Below are 24,120 nucleotides of genomic sequence, written 5' to 3'. Positions count from 1 at the left end.
TCTAATCTAACCCATTGTTAAATCAACAAAATGAGCAAAAATAAAACATAACCCCATATTTTTAACAAAATCAGAAATACCACCCAATGAAATGTAATGTTTTTGTAAAAACAGGTGGATGGAAAGATCTGAAAGTGAGTTTAATTGAAATATTTTTTGGGTGTGAATCTTTTAAAAGCTCAAATGAACTATTAGTGGTTGATCACTGTAGCTGGTGTAGACTATTAAAAGGACTTAGACAATAATATAAAGACAATATCAACCTTTATTTGGTATCTGTTCAATTTAATAATAACAGGTCATACACACTATGTCACTATTATTGTCTCCATTTGCTTTAATAGGTGTATTCTGCACTGGTTATATATCAACTAAACAAACGTCCACAGGTTAGCGAAAAAGTGCAATTTCTAAAAAGTTTGCCTGAAAAATAAATTAAATTTTAGTACTTATTGGCACTGGCCTTTAATAAAGAACACATTGTAGTTGAAGGGTTCAGGGTGTAATATTTAGTGACATCTAGTGGTGAAGTTGCAGATTGCATCAGTGTGCCGTCACCCAGATCCTGACATATGGTGGCCCTTAAAAGCATGAAGTCCAGTGTGTTAGTTTTTTGGTGTTCTGAGTTTTTTTTTTTTTTTTTTTATTTAAGGGCATACTACCAAATATCCTTAAACAGAAACTGCCAAATACAGGCTGTGACAAATTAAATGCAATAAAGTTCCTGCACTTGCCATGTAATGCCAGTTAAGCACAATGTTCAGTTCTACAAGTTGAATTGAATCTATTCAACAGTGTAAGGGTGTTATTTTCAACAGTTTGTAGCTCTAGATCAGGGGGTCCTAAAGTGGGGTATGCACACCCCCAGGGGTTCGAGGAAGAAGACCAGAGGGTGCTTCAATTTTTGTGGAAAAACACATTAAATAAGTCATCATGTACTGAATATAAAATAAATAATGGGAATTAATGCTGAAATATAAAACACAATAAATACATTCATATAATAGTTTTATTGTCAATCATCTTGTTTAAGCTTTGGTAACATTTTAAGAATATTTATGTTTTATATTATTCAGAATGAGTTTATTTGAGTAGCTAAGTAATATTTTTTTGTTAATGAAATGTTCATTTATTAATTAATAAGCAATTTATTTATTTTTCTTATCAATGAAAGATGGCATTTTTCAGTTTATATTTTGCAAACAAATTTACTTTAAAAAGTCTTATTTATTATATTTCACAGTTAAATATGTGTTGTTTGTTTACACAGTTTTGAAAATATAAACAGACACCTTTGGCACAGGAACAAATTTTGCCAATTTTTTTTTTTTTTTTCAGTCAAAAATGCTGAAGTGAGAGTTGGGGGTTCTTGGCTAAAAAAGTGCATTTCAGGGGGTACTCCACTGTAAGAAGTTTAAGACCCACTGCTGTTGATCACACACATGCACTGTTTTTATTGTCTGAGTTCAGTCACTGCAGGTGTGTGTCATAGTTTTTCTCACAACTGTCATTTATAGAAACTTACAAGCACGTCAGGAACTCAACATACTTCTATTAAGGTACGGATAAAATGCACAGAAAGTACATTTCAGTAATTTGAACATCAAAAACAGGAGCTGGGTTTTGTGCTATTTACAACTATTTTTACTTAAACACAGAAAATAAGAAATAAAGGCCTTTCTCTAGTAAAAGCCTGGGACCTTTTGTAGCTCAGATAATAATAAAGACCTGAGTTTAAGGAGTTTGGAAGGAGAATCTAAAATGAAAAAAGTCCAAATCCTTTTAGTCAGCAGCAGCAGTGAACAGGTGAGTCTGGAACCAGAACCAGAACCAGAACCCAGTGAACAGGTGAGTCTGGGACCAGAACCAGAACCCAGTGAACAGGTGAGTCTGGAACCAGAACCAGAACCAGAACCCAGTGAACAGGTGAGTCTGGGACCAGAACCAGAACCCAGTGAACAGGTGAGTCTGGAACCAGAACCAGAACCAGAACCCAGTGAACAGGTGAGTCTGGGACCAGAACCAGAACCCAGTGAACAGGTGAGTCTGGAACCAGAACCAGAACCAGAACCCAGTGAACAGGTGAGTCTGGGACCAGAACCAGAACCCAGTGAACAGGTGAGTCTGGAACCAGAACCAGAACCAGAACCCAGTGAACAGGTGAGTCTGGGACCAGAACCAGAACCCAGTGAACAGGTGAGTCTGGAACCAGAACCAGAACCAGAACCCAGTGAACAGGTGAGTCTGGGACCAGAACCAGAACCCAGTGAACAGGTGAGTCTGGGACCAGAACCAGAACCAGAACCCAGTGAACAGGTGAGTCTGGAACCAGAACCAGAACCCAGTGAACAGGTGAGTCTGGGACCTGGACTGAACAGAAGTCAGACTCTCAGATCTCAGACCTGAGATTTTCTGGTAGTTTGTTCCAGATCTACAGAGCATAGAAGCTGAACGCTGATTCTCCAGGTTTAGTTCTGACTTTGGGAACACAGAGCAGACCTGCAAACAACTCAAAATTAATAGTTGTTTTTTCTCGATTACATAATTTTTGTAATCGTTGAGTGTAATAGTCGAAATCATAATTGAATTTCGATTAATTGCACAGCCCTACTTACCGGGTCTAGGGAGGATATCTAATTTCTTCAAGTAGTTCCCAGAAATTCAGCCTAAACCTTCACATAATAATATCCTCAGAGGAAAAAGTGTTCTCAGTTTGTTGTTTTATCATGAAAAACAAGACAGAAAATTCATTGTGTAGTTCCAGTACCTCTGGCACAGTTTCCTACCAAACCCCAGAGGAAGTCTGATGTGACTGTGGTGTCAGGTTGTGCAGAGAACATACATGTGCTCAGTAAAGTGGGAGGCAGGCAGGGTTGGTTTGTGATGGAAACCCAGGATTTGCAGTGGATGTGGGAGACTCCTGTAGGGGGCAGGTAGCTGCACAGACCTGGAGGCGCTCAGCTCTCATGTTGATACCGCTGATTAAATGGTGCGCGGCAGCTGGTGCCTATATTAAAGCATCTAATCACCCTTGAATGATGGCGACGGCACGCTCTGTCTGCCCATTCAGACTTCATTTAAATCAAAGCAACAAGCATAAACATGGATGATATGTGTTGTAGCCCCGGACCAGTGCACACCAGAAAAGTGCCAAACACACAACAGAAAAATGTCAAAGTTATGAATATTTAATCAGCGCGGCAACACACGCTGACATGGCTGCATGAATGCTGAATAAATGGAGCGCTAATTAAGCAGCCAGTGAAATCAAACATGATGTATGTGAAAAAGGCTGCATATAGGCACACCACAGTGGGTTATAAAGGTGCAGGCACAACCAATTTAAGCAGGAGAAACCACAGCTGCGCTGCATTTAAATAACCGTAAAACCGACGGGGAAACTGGCAGCTTCTACCTTAACTCCGTCCAGAGGTGGAGGGAAAGATGTGTTCAGGAACAGCTGAAGGTTACTGGACAATTAGACCAAGAAGACATTTTCATTTCTTTATTTTAAACTTGTCTTGTCCAGCGTCATAACAGCAGAATGGTAGTCTGGCTGCCTTTTGGTGCTGAACACGTTTATTATTATTATTATTATTATTATTATTATTATTATTATTATTATAAGGATATTTGTAATTTTTGGGCTTTTTTTTCTGTTGGGATTCTTGCACAGTGCTTCTTACTTTTTTGTGTGTGAAATGAATTGAAACCCATTTTTTTTTGTTTGTGGTGTATATAAGGCTCCCCTATATATTTTACTGTTTTTTGAATGAGTTTTGTTGAACCACATTTCGATGCCGGGCCTGACAAGAAAACATCAACAACACAAACAATAACGACCGTGGTAATAATTATAATGGTAACAAGAACTAGAACAAGAACTGAGTAAACTGGGCAGAAAGACAGAAAAAACAAACAAAAAAACAAAATTACAATAAAATAAAATAAAATAAGACCTATTAAATGAGGAGTATAAGAAAAGAAAGCATGAACAGAATATCATAAACAGCAACCAATAAGAGATTCAGAAGTAGCATCTTTGTTTCACACATTTGGCACAAAATAAGACGACCATGATATCGTTACTGTCAGGAGGAAACTTCAGAAGTCCTTTTTTTTTTACCTCCACCGAGGAGGTTCTGTTTTTGCCAGGGTTTGTCTGTCTGTTTGTTTGTCCGTTAGTGTGCAACATAACTCAAAAAGTTATGGACAGATTTGGATGAAATTTTCAGGGTTTGTTGGAAATGGGATAAGGAAGAAATGATTAAATTTTGGTGGTGATCGAGGGTGGGGGGGCCCACGGGGGGGGGGCACTGATCAGCCTTGGCGGAGGTCTGCGCTCTCCGAGTGCTTCTAGTTTTGTCATAAAATGATTCTATTGGTCAGTCTTCACGTTGGCCTCACATATTTAGAAATATTTAACCAATGAAAAGTGTTGAAAATGCTTCTGACTACATCTGTGAACTCCAGTCATTCATTTAGAATATACATAGTTTTTCCAGTTTCCTGAAAAATAACCATTTGGACATAAGAGGTTTCCACCCGACAGTGACTATATTCTCTCTCAATACATGTGAATGTTTAATGGAAGGTGAAAATTAACGCTGTATCTGGTGCAGCTTTCAGTTTTGTTCTCTCACATCGTCTTCCTCACCTTCACTTTTAACAAAAGGTTGTCATGAATACAATGAAATGATTGTACTTTGTGTGGAATCCATGTTAGTTTTACTTTATAACGTGAAGTGAGAAGATTAGTATCAGTTTTATTTTGGTACAAGAGCTGCAATCCTCATCTGTTAGCATAGCTTAGCCTTAAACGTTTGAATTATGTCGTCATTTACACCTGTGGTATTTAATTAACTGCAGTGTTCAGAGTTGCACTAAAAATAAATATGGTTGAATTATAGCTTTTTTCGTTTGATTTTATTCTGTTGTATTTTATTCTTTTTATTTGGGTTTTGTTTATTCTTCTGTAAAGCATTTTTTTCTTTTTTGTCCAATTTCTATGTCTTTAAGTCTGTTCTGTATTTTATTCTTCTATTTTGGTTTGAATTATTCTTCTGTACAGCACTTTGTCCACTGCAGTTGTTTTAAAGTGCTTTACAAATAAAGTTGGATGGGATTGATTTCAGTCCTTAATTTCACATGGTGCAGATACTGATAATATGACAACGCTACTTCAATATATATAAATTAATTAATGTATAACTAAATTACGTCACAAAATAAGACAACAACCATAGTGTTAGTGTCTAAACGCATGTGAATGTTTAAAGGAAGGTGAAAATTAACACTGTATCTGAAGCAGCTTTCAGTTTTCTTTTCTCACTTTGTCTTCCTCACCTTCACTCTGAGCAAAAGGTTGTCATGAATACAATTAAATAATTCTACTTTGTGTGGAATCCATGTTAGTTTTACTTTATAACGTGAAGTGAGAAGATTAGTATCAGTCTTATTTTAGTAATCCTCATCTGTTAGCGTAGCTTAGCCTCAAACATTTGAATCATGTCGTCGTTTACATGTGTTAATTAACTTAAGTATCCAGAGTTACACTAAAAATAAATATGGTTGAATAGAATAGAATAGAATAGTCCTTTATTGTCATTGTAACATGAAACATGTAAAATGAAATAAAAAAAAGTGTTGAACATTCAGTGCATAGTAAAAAAACAACACAAACACAAACACCCCAATCATAACTACAGAAACAAACACACACAGTCATTCATTGTGTGATTGCACAATCCCCTCACTGTATACATGTGTTGTGTTCGACACTGTTTTTATGGCACTGAATTATAGCTTTTCTGATTTCAGTCAGTGATTTCACACACTGCAGATGCTGATAATATGACAGTGCTACTTCAGTATATATAAATTAATTAATGTATAACTAAATTATAATGGAACTTAAACATGATGACACTGCTGACCTGTACACAAGGAAATTTTCACTATCCTGACCTCCTTAAATCATAACTAACTAACCCTGGAACATGAATAATAATGAATAATAAACGCATGTCTTGACTCTATCATGAATCGGTCTTTACTGCTCAGGATTTTCTTAGAAATACACAAATAGCAAAAAAAAACAACATAAAATTGAGAATCCAAGTCTTTCAATGATACACAGCATGCCTCTATTTCCACAAATAATACGTTTATGACTTACTGAATATAGTGGCAGGGGTCTATGATCATTCTTAGAAGGGTCGCCAGTGATCTGGTGGACTTCCAGGGGTTAAATGATCATTTTATGTCAACTAAGTCACAATTAGTTGAAAAATGGTTGAACTATTAGACTGAAAACATGTAGACTGAGAGCCAGAGGTGACGTCATTGTCAGTAGTCGCTTTTCCATTGGCCCTCAAATTGCATGAATTTAACTTGCACATAAAAATGTACCTAATGGAAAAACAATTTCGCCCAAATTCTCATTTTTCAATTAAGAGTTTTTGCGCTGGCAAGAGGTGGTTTTTCAGGCGTAGTGCAAATGGTATATCAAACAAAACTGCAATGGAAAGACCTTTTTCCACAAATAGAGTCAATTAAATTTTAAAAAAAGGATGTTGACGGACATTATAACAAGCAAAGAAGAAGAGCTTTTAAAAAAACACATGGCACGGCATGTGTGGACACACCAGGAAACTGAATAATTTTTTAATTAAGTACAGGATAGAGGGGTAATATATAATAATAATGAATATATCAGTAAATCAACACAATATTTATGTTCATTGCCATGTTTATGGAATGAACTCTTGTGTCATCTTGTGATAATAAATAAACAAATCGTTGCATTTGTCATTTAATGGAAAAACTGACATTACGTACTTCTGTTTTTTCGACATTTAGTAAATATGGGTAAAGTTTTGTGCATAAGTCCAATGGAAAAGTGACTAGTGTCTCCAGTTGCTGAAAATGTCTCTGCAGTTTCTACATGAATAGACTCGTAGTTTTTACTTCATTTTAATACTTTCTGTCATTGTTCTTGAAGATTGAGGTGAAAAACGCTGAGGTCCCTGCTGCTGTGGTGTTGGTGTCTGTTAATGAGTTGTGTTACATGTGACGAGAGACGTGTTAATGCAAACTGTGACTTTCTTGATGCGTAAAATACTTTTTTAAATAGACAAACATCATATGTATAATTAATGACTGAACATCCTCCCTCTGCCATTGGCTGCAGTTCGTATTGTTTCTGAAGTTGGTCCCTTAGGGCACAGTGGAGCACCAGGACTTCACCTGAAGGATGCTTCCAGACCTATCCCAGCATTGGCAGTGCTAATGAAGTGTAGAAACAGGTCTGGATATGTGAGACTAGCTTAGCTCTGCATAATGTCTGGAAGTAGTAAAAAAAAAAACCAGTTAGCTTGGCTCTCTGAAACATGCTTATCAACACCTCTACAACTCAGGCATTTACTTTATAACTTCCATCCAAACAGACGTATAAAAATAGCAGCTAGAATTACATAGACTGACGACTGCAGCTAAAATTTGGAAATTGCAGTTTGTAAATCCACCTCTATCAGGACATGGAGACGAAGAACGACAGTGTGTAATACTCCAATACACACTGTTTGAGACGTGATATGCTTGTGTTTCACTTTCACACACCAACAAACCCTCTGTATCAGTGTACTTAACTCACTGTGAATATTAACTACTTCTCCTAAACCCAATGAAATCAACTTCTGCACATCACAGAGGAGCACAATAAGCCCACAGAAGAGTGAGGCGGCCATATGACAATCTGTTTTTTTTTTTTTTTTTCCCGGCTGTAGAAAGCTAGCAAAAAGCTGCTTTGTTGACAGGCTCCCTTGCTGAATCTGGGCTGGCAACAAAGGATGTCTTTCATCCTCAGTGGCAGCGCTGCTATCTGCAGGAGGCTGCAACCTTCCCTTATCTAGCTCCAGATAAAGCACTTTGTCATTCAACAGTTTAGCACTACCAAAGCCAGAGGATTCAGGGCTCCTCTGCTCTGCTCCCTCTCAAATGGAGGGCTGTTTAAGATGCAGCGCTTCACTTTTGAGGCGGCGCACAAGTGAGCACAATTCCAGTCCATATCATTCTGAGTGTGACCACTTCTTTCGTTTTTACCCTTCCTCTGTCATTGAAATAAAGATCTGTTTTTATTATTCAGCCATGCTGGTACATATGGAGGTTTTCCCACTTCCAGTGTGTAGCTGTTGTACTGGGAGAGCATTTCTGTTCCATGGGAATGACTGTTGTGGTTGATTCTGTTTTTAATGAAGCCAGTCAGCTCCTCAACCTTTGGTCTGTGGTGTTAGGAAACTGGAGAGACTTAGGAGGTAGTTTTTTTCTCAAACAGAGAAATGATTCCTCAAGTCAATAATGGTTCTGCTACTGGAAGAAACAGACATGGATTTACCTGAAACAGATACAAGTAGAAAAGCACTCAGAGAGTGCAGATCAGCCCCCCCCCCCCCCCCCCCCCGATCTTCATCAAAATTTACTCATTTGTTCGTGGTACCTGTATCAACATTTCCTGAAATTTTCATCAAAATCCTTCCATAACTTTTTGAGTTATCTTGCTAACAAACAAACAAACAATCAGACAAACCTGATGAAAACATGACCTCCTTGGTAGGGTAATGATTTTTTTTTTTCTTTTTTCAACTTGTCAGGAGGTTGAGTTATGCTCAGGTCCATCTACACCACATCATACCACACTTTTAGTTCTATACATACTGAATGATCAAATTCAAATGCTTTCAATAAAAGAAATAAAACTATGGTCAGGCCCAAAGTCTGGAGTGCTGTAAAGGGGGGTGAACATGACAAATTCTTGGGGCCCAGCATTTGAGGGGGTCCACAGAGCAGTGGAGGGGTCCAGAGGATACAGGTGAGAAGTTGTGAAAATTTCGTGTAAGATCTTCTGTATAACAGAGGCACAGAAGTCAGGAGTTGGACATTCAAAGCATGTTAAGTTTCACGGTGCCCCCGTGGTCACTGTGAATCATCACAGTGTATAATGCCGCGTTTCCACTACATGGAACCGAACCGACTCGACTCGGGTACCAGGTCCTATTCCTGCAGACCGTTTCCATTACAGGATACTACCCACTTTACAGTACCTGGTCGTCATAGCGATGCGGCGCGTTACTTCCGTGTCGTCTGCTCAGAGTTGCTGATAAACTCATTCGTTGCGTGTTGTCTTGTTAAGCTCATGCTGAATTTTTACGTCTTCCACCAAAGACTGAATCTCCTGGACCGACCATGGTGTAGGTTTGTGGTCTGTCATCATGTGGATTCACCTACTGACATATTTACTGTCCACTTCTGCATCTGTTTTTGTAAAAGGGCGGGGCACAGAGACGACTCTGACCAATCAGTGGTCTGCAGTGTTTACACAGTGTCACCTTTTAGTATCTGGTCCCCAGTCCTGGAACCTCAGCAGAGGTGAGACCAAAAAACTAGAACCAGGTACCAGATTCCAGGTCCTTTTATGTAATGGAAACACAAAAGGGACGAGTCGAGTTGAGACCATGTAGTGGAAACGCAGCATTAGTCTGTATATCTGAACAAAATGAGTTGATTTGAACATGAAATAAAATAAAAGTATGTATTTTGAAATACCAGCACTGCTGTCAGTTTTCATGCGTTGAGGTTCTTTGTGTTGCTCACAGAAACAACACAACAGAGACAATCGGTCTTCTTATTACTGTGACGTTACCAAGAAAAAAGTGAAACAGTTCCACCCACGGATAAGGTGTACTGAATATCCAGTCACCACTGTACAGCTTTGTAAAGTACCACTCTTCAGTTTCTAGACCTTTAAAAGCAGTTCTAAACTATCACTTGTGTTTTTTTAATCAACTTCAGTTGTCATGGCCTAGTTTCATTTATTGATGATTGTGTTTTTAGAGATTATTTTTGAGTTTTTTTATATGTATATAGAGAGATTATCAGAGAGAGACTTGAAATGTTGGGGAGTGAAAGGCAGCAACTGGTCAAACCAACTGGGAATTGAACCGTGAACTCACTAGTCTGGGAATTTGCACCCATGTGGTATGTACCCTAACCACCCAGCTGTCAGATCACCCTGGTTTATCTGTGAAGGTTATCTAATAGTTTAGTACTTTGCCTGAAATGTTCACTGACATGACTATTTTTTAAAGACAGTCAAATCATTGCTGTTGGTCAGAGCACAAACATAAAATGGATGACCGCAGAAGCATTATGCTCATAAAACTGCTTTTAAATAGTATTTTGGCTCTTTTTCTTTCACTCATTTTGTTTTTTTTTTTCTGTTTCATTCACTTTTTCTTCAGTTCTCGTGCTGTGTCTTGCTTTTGGACAGTGCTTTGTGCCATTGTTGGATTTCATGGTGTAGACCGGAGAGTATTTATATCTAGAGGAAGCAGCAGTCACATCTATGAAATCCCCCTTCCAGGCTTCCTTTTGCTTTTACTTTTTGTCAGCTTGGTTTCAGAAACATTAAGACGTATCCCTCTTTCCACACATCTCCGGTTGAACGGCCTTGGCCTTCATGAAAATAAAAGTTCTCTGCTGTCACACTGCAGGATGTTGTTGTCTGCAGATGGGTTCTAGATAGTTGGAAGTCGTTGCTAAAAGTCCGTCGGAGCGGTTGCAGGGCGGGTACACGGTGATATCATCTGGGGTGTATTTGTGGTCCCTCATCTGAATGGTCAGAGGACAAAAACGTTGTGTAAGAAAGAGGATCAGCAGAGTCTGCTTAGTCACATTCATCATCAAGTCTTGTATTATAGTGAACAGATAGCCTGTGTGTTGGATATGCGGCTGCGATCCCTAATGCAGAAAAATGGAGGAGCTGAACATTGAAGTGAAAGTCTGTGCTCCTGCACCACTACTAGCTCTTTTTTATTACCGCTGCTGATGCTAGTACATTAACTGTGACTCAGTGTGTAGCTTCTATATGCTCTGAATTATCTCCTGGACATTATTTTTCTGAAATCCCTTGTTGTTCCAATCAATAGCAGAGAAAATACACCCCAGGTAAAGTGCATCTATACATGTGTTGCTTCTAACTGCGTCCCAACCAAAGCTGTTTTTAATACTAAACCTAGATAAACTCTATATGCAGCGATTATTTTGTACATTTTAACATTTTATGTGGTCTTATATGTGCTTTCTTTGGCTGCATTTTATGAAATTTCGACTGTAGCCTATAGAGACGCTAATCCATTGTCCTGTGGAAGCAAATGACAAACCAAACATTTAGAATTTTTTTCATTTTTTGAGTCATTGACCATCGACTTTTTCTGCTTTTTGTTGGCATTGATTGCTTTTCTTTCCTTTTCTTTGTTGGGAGGGAGGTAAAGGTTAGGAGGGAATGGTGGATTAAGGAGCGGTAGTTAGACTGGTGACAGGTGGAGTTATTTTTGAGCACCAAATCCTGGTATGTATCTCTAAATTCAGGTATACACTGTATGATTCTGGGCCTTCTGACACAAATATGACTGGAACTAACTCACTGCCATTATTAAAATCTGGTCTCAAAACTCACCTTTTTTAGAATTGTGTTCATCTTCTCCTGATGATTTGTGTTACTTCTTATTCTGCTTCTTCTATGATGATCACATCTTGCTTTTTTTATTTCTATATTCCTATAAATGTTGTGCATTCTAAGGACTGTTGAGTATCTTTAAAAGTGCCTTTGGTGGGAGATAAAAACAGTGGTCTTACATTGTACAGATAGAAAAGAAGTCGATTTATTATGTTCGTCATGTCTTCCATTCCAAAGGTTACAGATTTTCTTGTGAGCAGAAAAGTAGAATTGAGGAAAGATGTTTTTTGTTTTTTTTTTTACTTGCTGACGGTTTCGGCTGTAGCTTCAGCCTTCATCAGAGCTGTCAAACGCTTCCTGGTGTGATGTGTCTAAAAGCAAGGCTGAAGCTACAGCCGAAACTGTCAGCAGGTAAAAAAAAATTTTTTAAAAATCTTTCCTCAGTTCTACTTGTCTGATCATAAGAAAATCTTTAAATAATGAAGAGGAAGTTACCCCTGTCTTGCAAACAAAGATAGCTTGGGACAGTACTATGTCATTCTACATTTCTGTGTCTCCTTAACCAATAGTAATTCAGTATGAAAAGATAATCTATTTGACAAAAGAGGTATGGTTCTTGCTAAAAAATACTGTCTTCAAGCTTCTTAGTCAAATTGACATCCAAAGTTGGTCTCCTTTCACAACCTCCTCTTAAACTATGGAGGTTTTACTGTACATTGAAGTACAACTTTTATCAATGTGACCATTAGCTTAGCTTCACTGTTTATAGCCATAGTGGCAATGATAGAAAAGATGTGCTTTTAACATTTTCTTCTTGCCTGAAATTAAGTAGTCGTTACCATCACACCTTATGTATACTTGTAGAAAATTACTTCAGCAACAAAACACACCCAACACGTTCCCACAATTAAACAAACAAAAAAGTTGGCAGCCTAACAAAACAGTCCAGGTATGGGTCCTAGAAACTGTTGGTTTTCTCCTTCCCCTGAGAAGACCAAGCTGAACCTTTCAATAAATAAAAAAAATACATGAAAATAAACTTACAATACAAGGTACACAACTAAACAAAACATGCACAAGATTTGACGACTTGAGCTAAAGTTTGAGCTCCAGCATTTGTCGTCATGAATTTTATGTTAGCGGGTCCTTTTTATAGCTAAACATAAACTGGGGGCTCGTCCGGGATGCAAACCAGAGACATCTTGCGTCACAAGCAGGAATCATTTCTAAGTTTATTACATCCGTGTTGCAACATGTGGCTGGAAATAAACTGAGAAGACATTTCAGATCTGACACCTTTTAAGAGCTGTAACCTGAAGTGTTGTGTTTGTCTAAGTGGTGCCACCAAAAGTGCCCTGATTCTGTAGAAACAACCCGTTCATAATGCAGAAGAGGACTGGATAGCTTGGTAAAAAGCAAACTAATGTATAGTCCGTGAACTGTTTCATTTAGGAACATTTTCAAAGCATTAACATTTACCTAAAACAACGTGGCTGCTGTCACATCTCCTCCTAAATGTAACGTCTGGAAGCTAGGGTTGACATATTGCACAACAAACACCGGTTTCAGCTTTTAAGGGAGCTTTCATCCAATTTACGGTCTGTATTACTGCGTATCATTTGCACTGTTTGTCCAGGAAATGGCTGAGTTTCCGTCACACAGTATCCCCTCATTATGCACCTCAGATCACATGGTAAGTCAGAGATGGTCTTGGTCCTCTTTGATCCCTCAGGCGTCTACTGGCCTCTGCTCAACCTTTGACCTCTCTCCTGTCAATATTCTGAGCGGGTTTGCTTCTGTGTTTACAGTCAGCACATTTGGTCTGTTTCTGGTGTTCGGTCGCTCTCCTCTTCAGGTATCTTTCTGTTTTTCTGATGTGTTTGCTAAGTGTGTTTGACAAGACGAGCGCTCCAAGCACCTCTTCTTGTTCATGTTAATCCTATAAATATCCTGCTGCACTTTCCTCTTTCTGTCGTCCTATTCTGCTTTGTGTCGGAAAGACTAATGTTGCAGAAAGGTGTTTAGAAATGGTTTAGTCATCTCAGGTACATTGCTTGCTAATGTGTTTTTATATGTATCTGGTATAAAATGTACCTTAAAGGGGTCATGTTTTGCTAAACCCACTTTTATTAGTCTTTGGTACATTTATCTGTGTATTTGGGGAGCCTAATCGTTCAAAAAGTTGTACATTTGTACCCTCCAGGTGCTGCAAAGCTATGTGATGACCATGAAAAAGATGGCAAACTGCATTTTACACCAATTATTTACATATGGTTGGTTTAGTGGTTCAAAAATGGTTCAACATTTTAGATGATTTTGGTTGCTAGTGTCTGTTCAGGTCTTTAAAGGTTGAATCAGGATGTTCTTTTGTTGTTGTTGTTGTTGTTGTTGTTGTTGTTGTTGTTGTTGTGGGACCATCACCGTCCATTCAAGCAGGATTATTTAAAGGGGTCGTATTTAACTAAACCCACTATTCTTAGTCTGTGGTTCATTTTTTTTGTGTATTTGGACTCTAATGGTTCATAGTTTGAATTTGAACCCTCCAGCTGCTGCAAGACTATCTTTATATTCATTCCAGCAAAAATCAAGTGGATTTCTCCAACCTGTTTCAGTTCCTGTTAAATTTGTTTCGTTTTATAACTAGTTACGTCTCAACATTTGCACATGTAAGGTCCAGACTTCTGACCAACATTTCTCTGAGTACATCGTTTGTCGTCATCAGCGGTTGTACTAAAAACTGAAAATATGTCCCAACTTCGAGCTAATTACCTCAAATGTAACGAACTCAGTGGTTGAACGGGACAGAGAAGCACGGTCAACAACCAGGAGGGGGTGGGGCATCATCAAGTGTCTCATTTGCATTTAAAGGGCCAGCGCTCCAAACCACCTTTGTGGTGTCATTAGTCAGAAACAGTTGCAGATGGACCTGTGGAGTTGAATGAATGGAGAATTCAGAGCCAAGCAGAGCATTTACAGTTTGTGGAGAGCACAGGGACATGAGGGAAAAGGAAGAATTCCATTTAAAAAAAAAAAAAAAAAAAGCAAAATATCACTCCTTTAAAATACTGTTTTGGTGCTTGTTATGTCGAGTTTATTTTAATGTGCAGTTCTCATGACCAGAGGTTAGTGAGGGGCATAATTATGACATTATGGGTCAAAACCAATATCCATGTGTAGTCAAGACACGCAACCCAAAATAACCTTATAGCGTATATAATTATTCTATATATGCTTATGTTTGTGCATAATGTAGTTGCTGATTTCTCTTTAAAACAATCTCATATGAGTTTTTGTCTCATTCCTTCTAGGTCTTTCTAATATTTAAGAAAGTTTAACATTGTTTATTCATGAGTGACAGGTCATTAAATTATAAGCCTTATTAGTATAGGCTTTACTGCCTTGACGTTTATTTATCATTGCTGCAATTATCGACTTTATTTCATTCTTCTAGGCATTGTCGTTAATAGCATTATTCATGTATTATTTATAGATTTTATTGGTTGTCAGGGAACAAGAGTAAATCCCTTGTCATGGCATTTTATTGCACCTTAAATGCACTTGATAAATTATTTATCCATCTTTTGTCAGTGAGTTAACTTGCTCTTTGTGGTCTATGATATTGAAATACACAATATTTCAAGTCCTTAAACTAACCACAAAACCCAACACTGTCTCTTTAGATTGTCTCTTGCACAAAATGTGTACAAACCTAACTGTATTTATCATATTTCTACATAAAAGCTACATCTGCCTCTGATTGCATATATGCTTTATATCTTTACAAACTGTGCTTGAATAGGAAAAAAGATCATCTGTCGAAAATACAGCCTTCAATTCAGTTGAAATTTATCTTAAACATCTCAATATCCATCATATTAAGACTATCCTGGTAAAAGATATCTGTATGCTGTGTCGCTGTGATGTCATTGGACCAGTAGCTCCATGGGTAATGGCCTTTCCCTGAACCTCCGTCCTTCTCGTGGACCGTTGTCTGTAACCTAAATCGGGCTCTGGCATCATTAAAACACTGGTCTACTTCCCTCCATTATAAGATCACTAAAAGAGGAAGGACACAAAAGAATCCAGCTGAGTCAGAAGTGTGCCAGCGAACTGCGTCCTGAGCCGGAGAACACTGATGCATGAGTGCCTCTGAACTCTGAACGGCTCCGTGCACCAACATGGAGGAGACTCATTGCCATCTGCTGGCCGAGCTCAGCCTTCATCTCCTCTGTACTGTTACTGTGTCACCACCCGGACCCACATCCAGCCTGGAACTGCACAGCAACCCGTCACCGACTGCACCGGTGGTTTTCAACCCTGGGGTCGGGACCCCACGTGGGGTCGCCTGGAATTCAAATGGGGTGGCCTGGAATTTCTAGTAACTGATAAAAAATTAAAACTTACTGATAAAAATTTACATTTTATAGTCTAAATGTTGTCTAAAATTAATGTTGACTTGAAACATAGTATAGCAAACTATTACATGATCAAAAACAAATTAATTTTAGCCAAAAAAGGCTCCGTTGTGAATGTCTGGGGTCGCCTGAAATTTCTAAAATTTCTTAAAAAAAAAAAAAAAATTAAAACTCACTAATAAAAATTCACATTATAGAGTCTAAATGTTGTCTAAAATTAACTACATCATCAAAAACAAATTAATTTTAGCCAAAAAAAAAAATGTCTGTTTTGAATGTCTGGGGTCACCTGAAACTTCTAAAATTTCTTAAAAAAAAAAAAAATTAAAAATTAAAACTTACTAATAAAAATTTACATTATATAGTCTAAATGTCCTCTAAAATTGATGTTTATTTGCAACATATTACAGCAAACTATTACGTCATCAAAAACAAATTGATTTTAGCCAAAAAAAGGCTCCGTTTTGAGTGTCTGGGGTCGTCTGAAATTGGTGATGTTAAAATGGGGTCATGAGCCAGAACAGGTTGGAACCACTGAACTACACATTTGTCTAATCCAGAGCCGCTCGTATTATCTGGGTGCGAACCCCACACGCCTCCGGTGATGCCGTCAGAAAACAATCTGCTTGACTGATTGTCTCGGTCACATCTGAGTGAGACGTTTGTCTGAAAGCCGTGCAGGCTTTCGTTGGCACCAGTGCCCCTCACACAACCATCCTCCTCTTCTTAACTGGTGAAAGCTGCAACTAAAGTCAAGAGTCAAGTCAAGGTCAATCCAGCTTTAGGAGTCACACTTCTGGAGCACGACATGCTCTGAGACTCTGACACTGTGCAGGTTCTAGCCTCAGTAAAATGGAAGTGTTAATGTGAGGGCCTGCAGCAGCGTGCTCAGCCATGAATGGGGATTATGTGGCTTCTTTAAATTCAGCCGCAGCCATGTCTGTTTCATGTGCGCCTGTCGTATCATCCATCTGATTTGCATTCTGATGCTCGTCAGCGACACAGAGCTGCAGTTTAGCCCTCACAGAGAGCAAAACAGCAGACTGATGAACTGTTTGACCACCGCTAAGACGGAGGAGTAGTCGGAAAGTATGGAAGTAAATCCGTCCCATCAGGTTTTCAATTATAAAAGCCATTTAGTTTCTAGCATTGAAGTTTGGTTTTTTTGCACTGAAATTAAGTATCTTAATTTTTTCGTCTTTGAATTCAACTATGGTCATAAATTTAGAATAAAAAAAAAAATTCAGCGGCAAAAAATTCAGATGCAAAAAATTCCAATCACACATCCACGCTGACCGTCTTCCTGAATCAGCGTCACATGACCAACCTAAGGTAACTCGATTGGCTGGCTGTCGGTTCAACTTGACATAGAATCGATTGCTCATCCTTGGTGTCCCAGATATGTGATCTGAATTTTTTGCATCTGAATTTTTTGCATTTGAAATTTTTTTATTCTAAATTTATGAACATAGTTAAATTGAGAGACAAAAAATTCAGATACTTAATTTCAGTGCAAAAACATTCAGTGCTAGAAGTTCAGTGGCTTCTGTAATTCCAGACCTGATGAGACAGATTGACTTCCATAGAGAAGACTCATCCCCTCAGGCCCAACTATTGTTTTATGAATTCTTTGTAAATTAATTGCAAGGCTGTGCTCAGGAGACCAAATGTTTTCCCATAAACAGTTTTCTTTGTAATTGGCTGTGTTTGTGATTTGGTGTGTTCTTCTATTGATCTGCGGCCCCAGAGGTGGCGGCCAATGAGAGGCACACAGCAGAATAACAATGACAGAGTAATGGGGGGGGGGCACTCAGGCTGGGTTTCTTCTGGAGAGAAGCCAGAGGCATCAGCAGGATTTGAAATCCTTATACAGACAGTGGGAGGGGGGGCAGCGCACAGATGTGTTATCTGAGTTCAAGGGGAATTTAGGCCAGGCAGGGTGTGAAAGTCACTGAGCACTGGTCCACATGTGCACGTAAACGCACACAGACACACAAAGCCACACAAACAGCTGGAGCGTTAGCGCAGCAGCTGGGTGCTCCATCCTCTCTAGGTCATTCACTTCTCCGTCATGGCGGGCGTTAAGTGGATATGGTGCTTCTGCGGCATTATTCGCTTCTGTCCTTGTCTATCGATTGTCACTGTCCTCCGAGAGGTAGGTGCATGTTTGTTGTCGAGGCGGCTGTCTTTTATTAACCCTTACAGACCCACCGCTACGTCTGTGGCTGTTCCCAAATGAAGCTCCCTCTGTACTGAGCCTTTCCTAAGGGATTTATCACCATTCATTCAATATTATCCTCTGTTTTTTTGTTGGTTTTTTTTCTGTAAAAGTCTTTTTTTTCCTATATTTAATTCATTTATCATGTAGATGTTCATTAAAGTTGAGTGTTATTACATCAGAAACAGACAAAACTGAAGAAAAAGTGACTTTTTCTGTCAAATCGATCATTAACTGTAGTTAAAACAGTGTCTCCATCCACTCCATGGGTTTTACTGGTGAATCATGTTGTAGACCAGTTCTGTCAAACTCATGTTAGTTCAGCTCCACATTCAGCCCAGTTTGATCTGCAGTGGGCCGGACCAGTCAAATAAGAACAGTGAAAAAAGTAAAATTATAGTATGATCAGGTTTACGTCTAAAAAACTACTATTTTAACAATATTCTGCTTCGTTTTATCAGTTTATCATTTACACATGTGCGTTACAATCACACTAAACATTTAGTACCAGGCGGAATATTGGTCCAATTGCATTTACTTTACTGAACACATTTCTGTTTGTTCATATTTGTTCACATTTTTTTTATAAAACTATAGTTTGGTAATGTAAACATTTTCATGTAATTTTCCTTTTTTTCACCAAAAAAACAAGAGAAAATCTGTTGTTGTCATTATTTATAGGTTATTCAGATCATATTTAACTGGTTCTGACCCAGTTTAAATCTAACTGGACTGTATGCGTGTGTATGTGGAACCTGAATTAAAATGATTTCGACACCACTGTTCATATCTTGGTGTAATTTTTGTATTTCACAAATTCATCCTGCAAGGCCAGGCAGGTTTATTTCTACAGCACAGTTCATGTACAGGACGATTCAAAGTGCTTTACATAAAACATTAAAAGCATTACAGCAGAAGCATTGAAAAGTATACTACTACTACTACTACTACTACTACTACTACTACTACTACTACTACTACTACTACTACTAGGACTCCTGCGACGGGGCGGGTGTCCCGTCCAAGTGCGTTGAGCCGACCAGGTGAACCAGTGTTTACCATGGCTGGCGGTCTTGTGCCAGGTGCTCTGCGTCCTCCATGGTAACTCCATGTTGTTGGAAGTCGCCGGCAATGACGTTGAGCCATACTTTTGCTGATACTTTTCATGTGACGGTGACATGAAAAGTATCGGCATGAGAAAAACAAACAAACAAAAAATCAGATAAATAGAACAGATCAAACAGATAAAAACTTGTGGCTGAAAAGGAACAGCGCAGATGTGAACTGATGGATGTAAACTGTATTCAAATGCAGCAGAACAGGTGGGTCTGGAAGCGGGCTTTAAATAAACCCACTGTTTCAGCTGATGGGATGTGACATGTGTGACATGTGGAGCATAGAAGCTGAACGCAGCTTCTGCAGCTCTGGGTCTGACCGGGCCCCCGGGCCGCAGGTTTGACCCCTGTGTTGTAGAAGATGACGGTGTTTCCACGTTCACAGTTTCATGTGTTCTTGGTCCTCAGATATGACCCATGTGGATGTTCAAAGTGCACGTCCCACCATTACTTCCATTTATTGATAAGATGAGTGGATCAACAGGTGTTCAACAGTTCGCATGAGTCCATAGTTTGGGTCGTCAGTGGGTGTTCGGCTCTTTCCGGGTTAACGGGGGGGTGGGGGTCAGCGGCAGGCCCACCACACTCCTCCTCATCCCCCCTCCCTGTTCTGTTTGTCCCGGTCTTTGAAGAAGTGGTCTCAGTGTTTTTTTAAACCTGGCAGGCCTGCGCCCATGCAGAGTCTGCAGCCAATTATACCACGCAGGCAGCGTGAGCTCCGGAGCAGCTCCGAGTGCGCTACACTGGACTCATTTTAATGGCCACCTGAGGCACCGCGGCTCTGTGATCTCACTCCAGACTCTCCTCTGCTTTCCTTTCTGTCAGAATGCGCAGCTTCTCGGGCTGTTTGGCTCTCCTTTGACCTTGTCGACTACGTGTAAGGCTGACGTCCTGTCAGAGGAGCGTCTCACTGCGGATGTGAACGTATGGATGTTGCGTATTGGAACATATGGTACATGACCCGATTCCACTGAAGTGCGTTCTGATTTCATTTGACGTGATCACAGCTTCTGCACTCCCTCTGAAGGAGCTGTGAAGTACAGCTGTTCACCACTTCAGTTAAAGCTGCCAGACATGGCAACACACAGTTGGAAGACTTTAGTTTTCAGACACACTGGTCGTTTATCCCTGTTTATACACATCTGTAATCACCTCTGACCATGTACAATGATTACATACCGAGTCCCAGTTACATGTTATCTGTCAAAGTAAATCACAGTCACAGTCACTTCATGACAAGATGTAAAAAAAAAAAAAAAAAAATTCCAACTTTATTAGCAACAGTGGACATTGTGCCACAATAAAAAAGGCTGTATTTTCACAGTACATGCTTACAGTGCCTTTCATTGTCTTTTAAAGCACACTCTTTATGGCAGTATTTTTAGTCATATGAAGAACACTTTGCATTTTCCCCACACACGGCACATTCCTGTTTGGGTCTGTCCATGAAACTGGGTTTAGTTTGGTTCCTGGCACTTTACCAGTTTTTAGACCCAATAATAAAACAGAAATGTAGACATATTTCTCCCCAGGATGGACCTAATGATGACCTCAGATAAATGCAAAAAAATTATACTCTAGCTCTGAGCCGTCCCAAAATGAATGAATTTTTGATAAAATATTGGGGCCAAAAATAGGACCAAACTCAGGACAGTTAAAGCTACCTGTGTGTCAGTGTGTTTGATCTGAAAACATGGCTGGAAATGGTCTTAGACTATAAATAGACACTGTGTTAAATGTGTCGATCCTGGTGGGTTTTCTAGTCCAGACATGTGAGTGTTTCATGAATCTCAATCTCATTCCAGGTTTTGTATGTCACCCATTGTGTCCACTTGTGTTACATGCGGAACCTGCCCATTTCAACACAAATAACAATGTGATATCATGAATTGGTGTGTTATCTGTACGCATTATAAGCTTTTAGCATGCATATTTATGCCACGTAAAGTAACATGCCATTAGTGCGATTAGCGGTTAGGGCTAGGTTTAGGTTTAGGTTTAGGGTTAGTGGTTAGTGATTAGTGGCTAGAGCAATTAGCAGTTAGAGTCAGGGGTAAGGATTAGCAATTAGCGTGAATAATGATCAGCGGCTAGCGCATTGACACGCCATCAAATGGCGTTAAATAACACGCGAAAGAATGAAAATGTGTACTTATAGCACGCCAAATGCAATAAACTGGCGTGACATACAATGTGATTTCATGAGCTCAGTCTGCAAATAAATTGTGAGTGGTTTTGCAACAGTGGTCATTTTCGTGAAACACTCTACCTTGCATATATACTTCGATTCCCAAATTGTGCCTGTGAGAAAATAAAAAGATATTTGAAAAAATAGTAGCGCATAATTTTCGTGTCCTTTTAACCATGTTACATGCAGATTTTTTTTTTAGTCAAACAAAAATGCGTTTTATCTGAAAAACAGTTTCTCTTTTATCTCAGTAAATATTTATTTTAAAATAGACCTGAAGTGCGTCCAAACTTGCTCCATAACATTAGTCTACATGTTGTTTTTTAGGGACCAGTTTCACAGATGCACCCGTTTAGCTTTTTACACTTTGTTCGTAGTATTTTATGTAGTATTTTATGTATATCACATTGAATTAAAAATTTGCACACATTCATTTAAGGATATAATTAAAAAGTCGTAAGTTCCATGTGACCAAGTTGTATAAACTATTTATTCAGTGAAATTATGGAAAATGATGTGATCATATGATAATATCTGGATATAAAATGACCTCTAATGTGAAATGGGGTTTGGTTGATGCCTGGTGGTGGGCGTTATTTCACACTCAGGGTATTTGCTCAGATTAAAAACTGCACCACATGCACTTTAGGATGAACTTTGAACATGTGCATTGGTGGAATTGGATTGATTTAACTCCAGCCCTATTCATTTATTGTTTAGAAATGAGGCCGTTCATTTGTGTCCAGTCGTTCATTTTCACCAGTAGATGAATTCGTCCTAAACTTTTCAGTGCGCTCCATGGTGTTTCTGGCCACGTTTGTGTCAATCTGAACAAAGCTTTGGGCGTCTGTGGAGACTGAGGCGTCCCCTTAAGAGAGAACAGGAGGGACGGACTGGTCCAGGCCTGCTTTGACTCTGGTTTACTTTTCTATAGACTGCTTAAAAAGCCTGTTTGTGAAACGGCCAAGTGTTTTCTTAAGTCAGAAAGACATGGCAGACATTTACAGAGCTGCAGAGCCACACAAACCAAAAACTGGAGCCACTTTGTTTCAGTTTCTTCATAGTTTGCTGGCTGTGGAACCAGAGAAATCAGAGTAAACCATCTGTACCAGTAGTGTTTTTTTTTAGGGGCCAGTGTAATTATGGTAGTTTGGTGTAGACTAATAACATCTAAATATTTTTGATAATACTAGAAAGTAGTTAAATGTTCAACAGCAGATTTAAGCTGATACCAGTTCAGATAAACCCAAACCACCAAACTTTAAACTCACACTAATGATAAACTGTCTAAAAGAAAATACAGGCAGTATTTTATACCATTTTACTTCAGAATTAGTATTTACATTTTACATGCCTATACTTAGAAACCTGGACTATACTTTTATTTGTATTCATTTTAGCTTTCTCTGCACTCTGCATCATAGTAGGAGTCTGCGTTAAATGGACCTGTTGGTGATTCTTTGACATGTATTGCATTGGCCTGTTTTTGATTTTTTTAAATTTTATTCAGTTGTATTCTAGCTGCATAAACTGAAAACTTACTTTGATTCACACTCTTTCTTTTCTAAATCTAGATGTTATACACAACTGGAGATGCAAATTCACATTTAATATATGACAATAAACTAAAAACTTGTATATTGAAATTTTGTTGAATTAGAAAACTGTAGAGATCAATAACCTTGACTTTGCAATTTTCACATTTTTCAACAATTCCAGCAGCAAAACCATAATTAATTGACTTAATGCAATATAGAGCCTTAGTGCTGTTACAGTCTAAAATCTACATTATCATCAAGGTGTGAAGGTTCAAGCTGAACCATTTTTACTCATAAAATGCTTTTTTTAGTTCATTTAAAAAAAAAAAAAGAAGTATTTTTTTATGTGGATTGATGACACACATTGATGTGTTTCATCACCAACGGGTCATGCAATTCTGTTTTCAGCTCTAAAATAATTTTGTACAGTTTAGTATCACTTTCAGAAAGGCAGAGTAAATCAAAAACACATGCTGCTGACTGTGGGATGGACTTTTATTTTAGGAGTAAATATAGCAGTTACAATAATAGTAGTAGTAATAAAAAAAACAACAACATTTTTTTCAAATTAAAATTAATTATTAAAAAAATTAAGAATAAATATAGCAGTTGTAATAATAATAATAATAATAATAATAATAATAATAATAATAGTAATTATGATGCTAAGAATGATAATAATAATAATAATAACAACAATAACAATGCTAAGAATGATAATGATGATGCTAATAATAATAATAATAATAATAATGCTAAGAATGATAATGATGATGCTAATAATAATAATAATAATAATAATAATAACAATAACAATGCTAAGAATGATAATGATGATGCTAATAATAATAATAATAATGCTAAGAATGATAATGATGTTGCTAATAATAATAATAATAATAATAATAATAATAATAACAATAACAATGCTAAGAATGATAATGATGATGCTAATAATAATAATAATAATAACGCTAAGAATGATAATGATGATGATAATAATAATAATAATAATAATAATAATAACAATAACAATGCTAAGAATGATAATGATGATGCTAATAATAATAATAATAATAATAATGCTAAGAATGATAATGATGATGCTAATAATAATAATAATAATAATAA

At 38.1% G+C, this 24,120-nt stretch overlaps 1 protein-coding gene across 2 annotated transcripts in view; it reads left to right on the top strand.

The window, feature by feature from the left end:
• cdk14 (cyclin dependent kinase 14) overlaps nucleotides 1–24,120 on the top strand; it is a 461,964-nt gene that overhangs the window by 73,716 nt on the left and 364,128 nt on the right. Inside the window, exon 1 of one of the 2 annotated variants that reach the window (XM_030157362.1) lies at nucleotides 17,930–18,085. The exons of the other annotated variant lie outside the window; for it this stretch is intronic. Within the exon in view, the coding sequence (XP_030013222.1) occupies nucleotides 18,002–18,085 (84 nt within the window). The 5' untranslated portion in view covers nucleotides 17,930–18,001. Of the gene's footprint in view, nucleotides 1–17,929; nucleotides 18,086–24,120 lie in introns of those variants that run through there. 2 annotated transcript variants of the gene reach the window in all.

Source organism: Sphaeramia orbicularis, chromosome 16, assembly GCF_902148855.1.
Source record: "Sphaeramia orbicularis chromosome 16, fSphaOr1.1, whole genome shotgun sequence".
NCBI classification, from domain to species: domain Eukaryota; kingdom Metazoa; phylum Chordata; class Actinopteri; order Kurtiformes; family Apogonidae; genus Sphaeramia; species Sphaeramia orbicularis.
The sequence above is the reverse complement of the archived record's forward strand: the minus strand, read 5'-3'. Positions and strand labels throughout refer to the sequence as shown.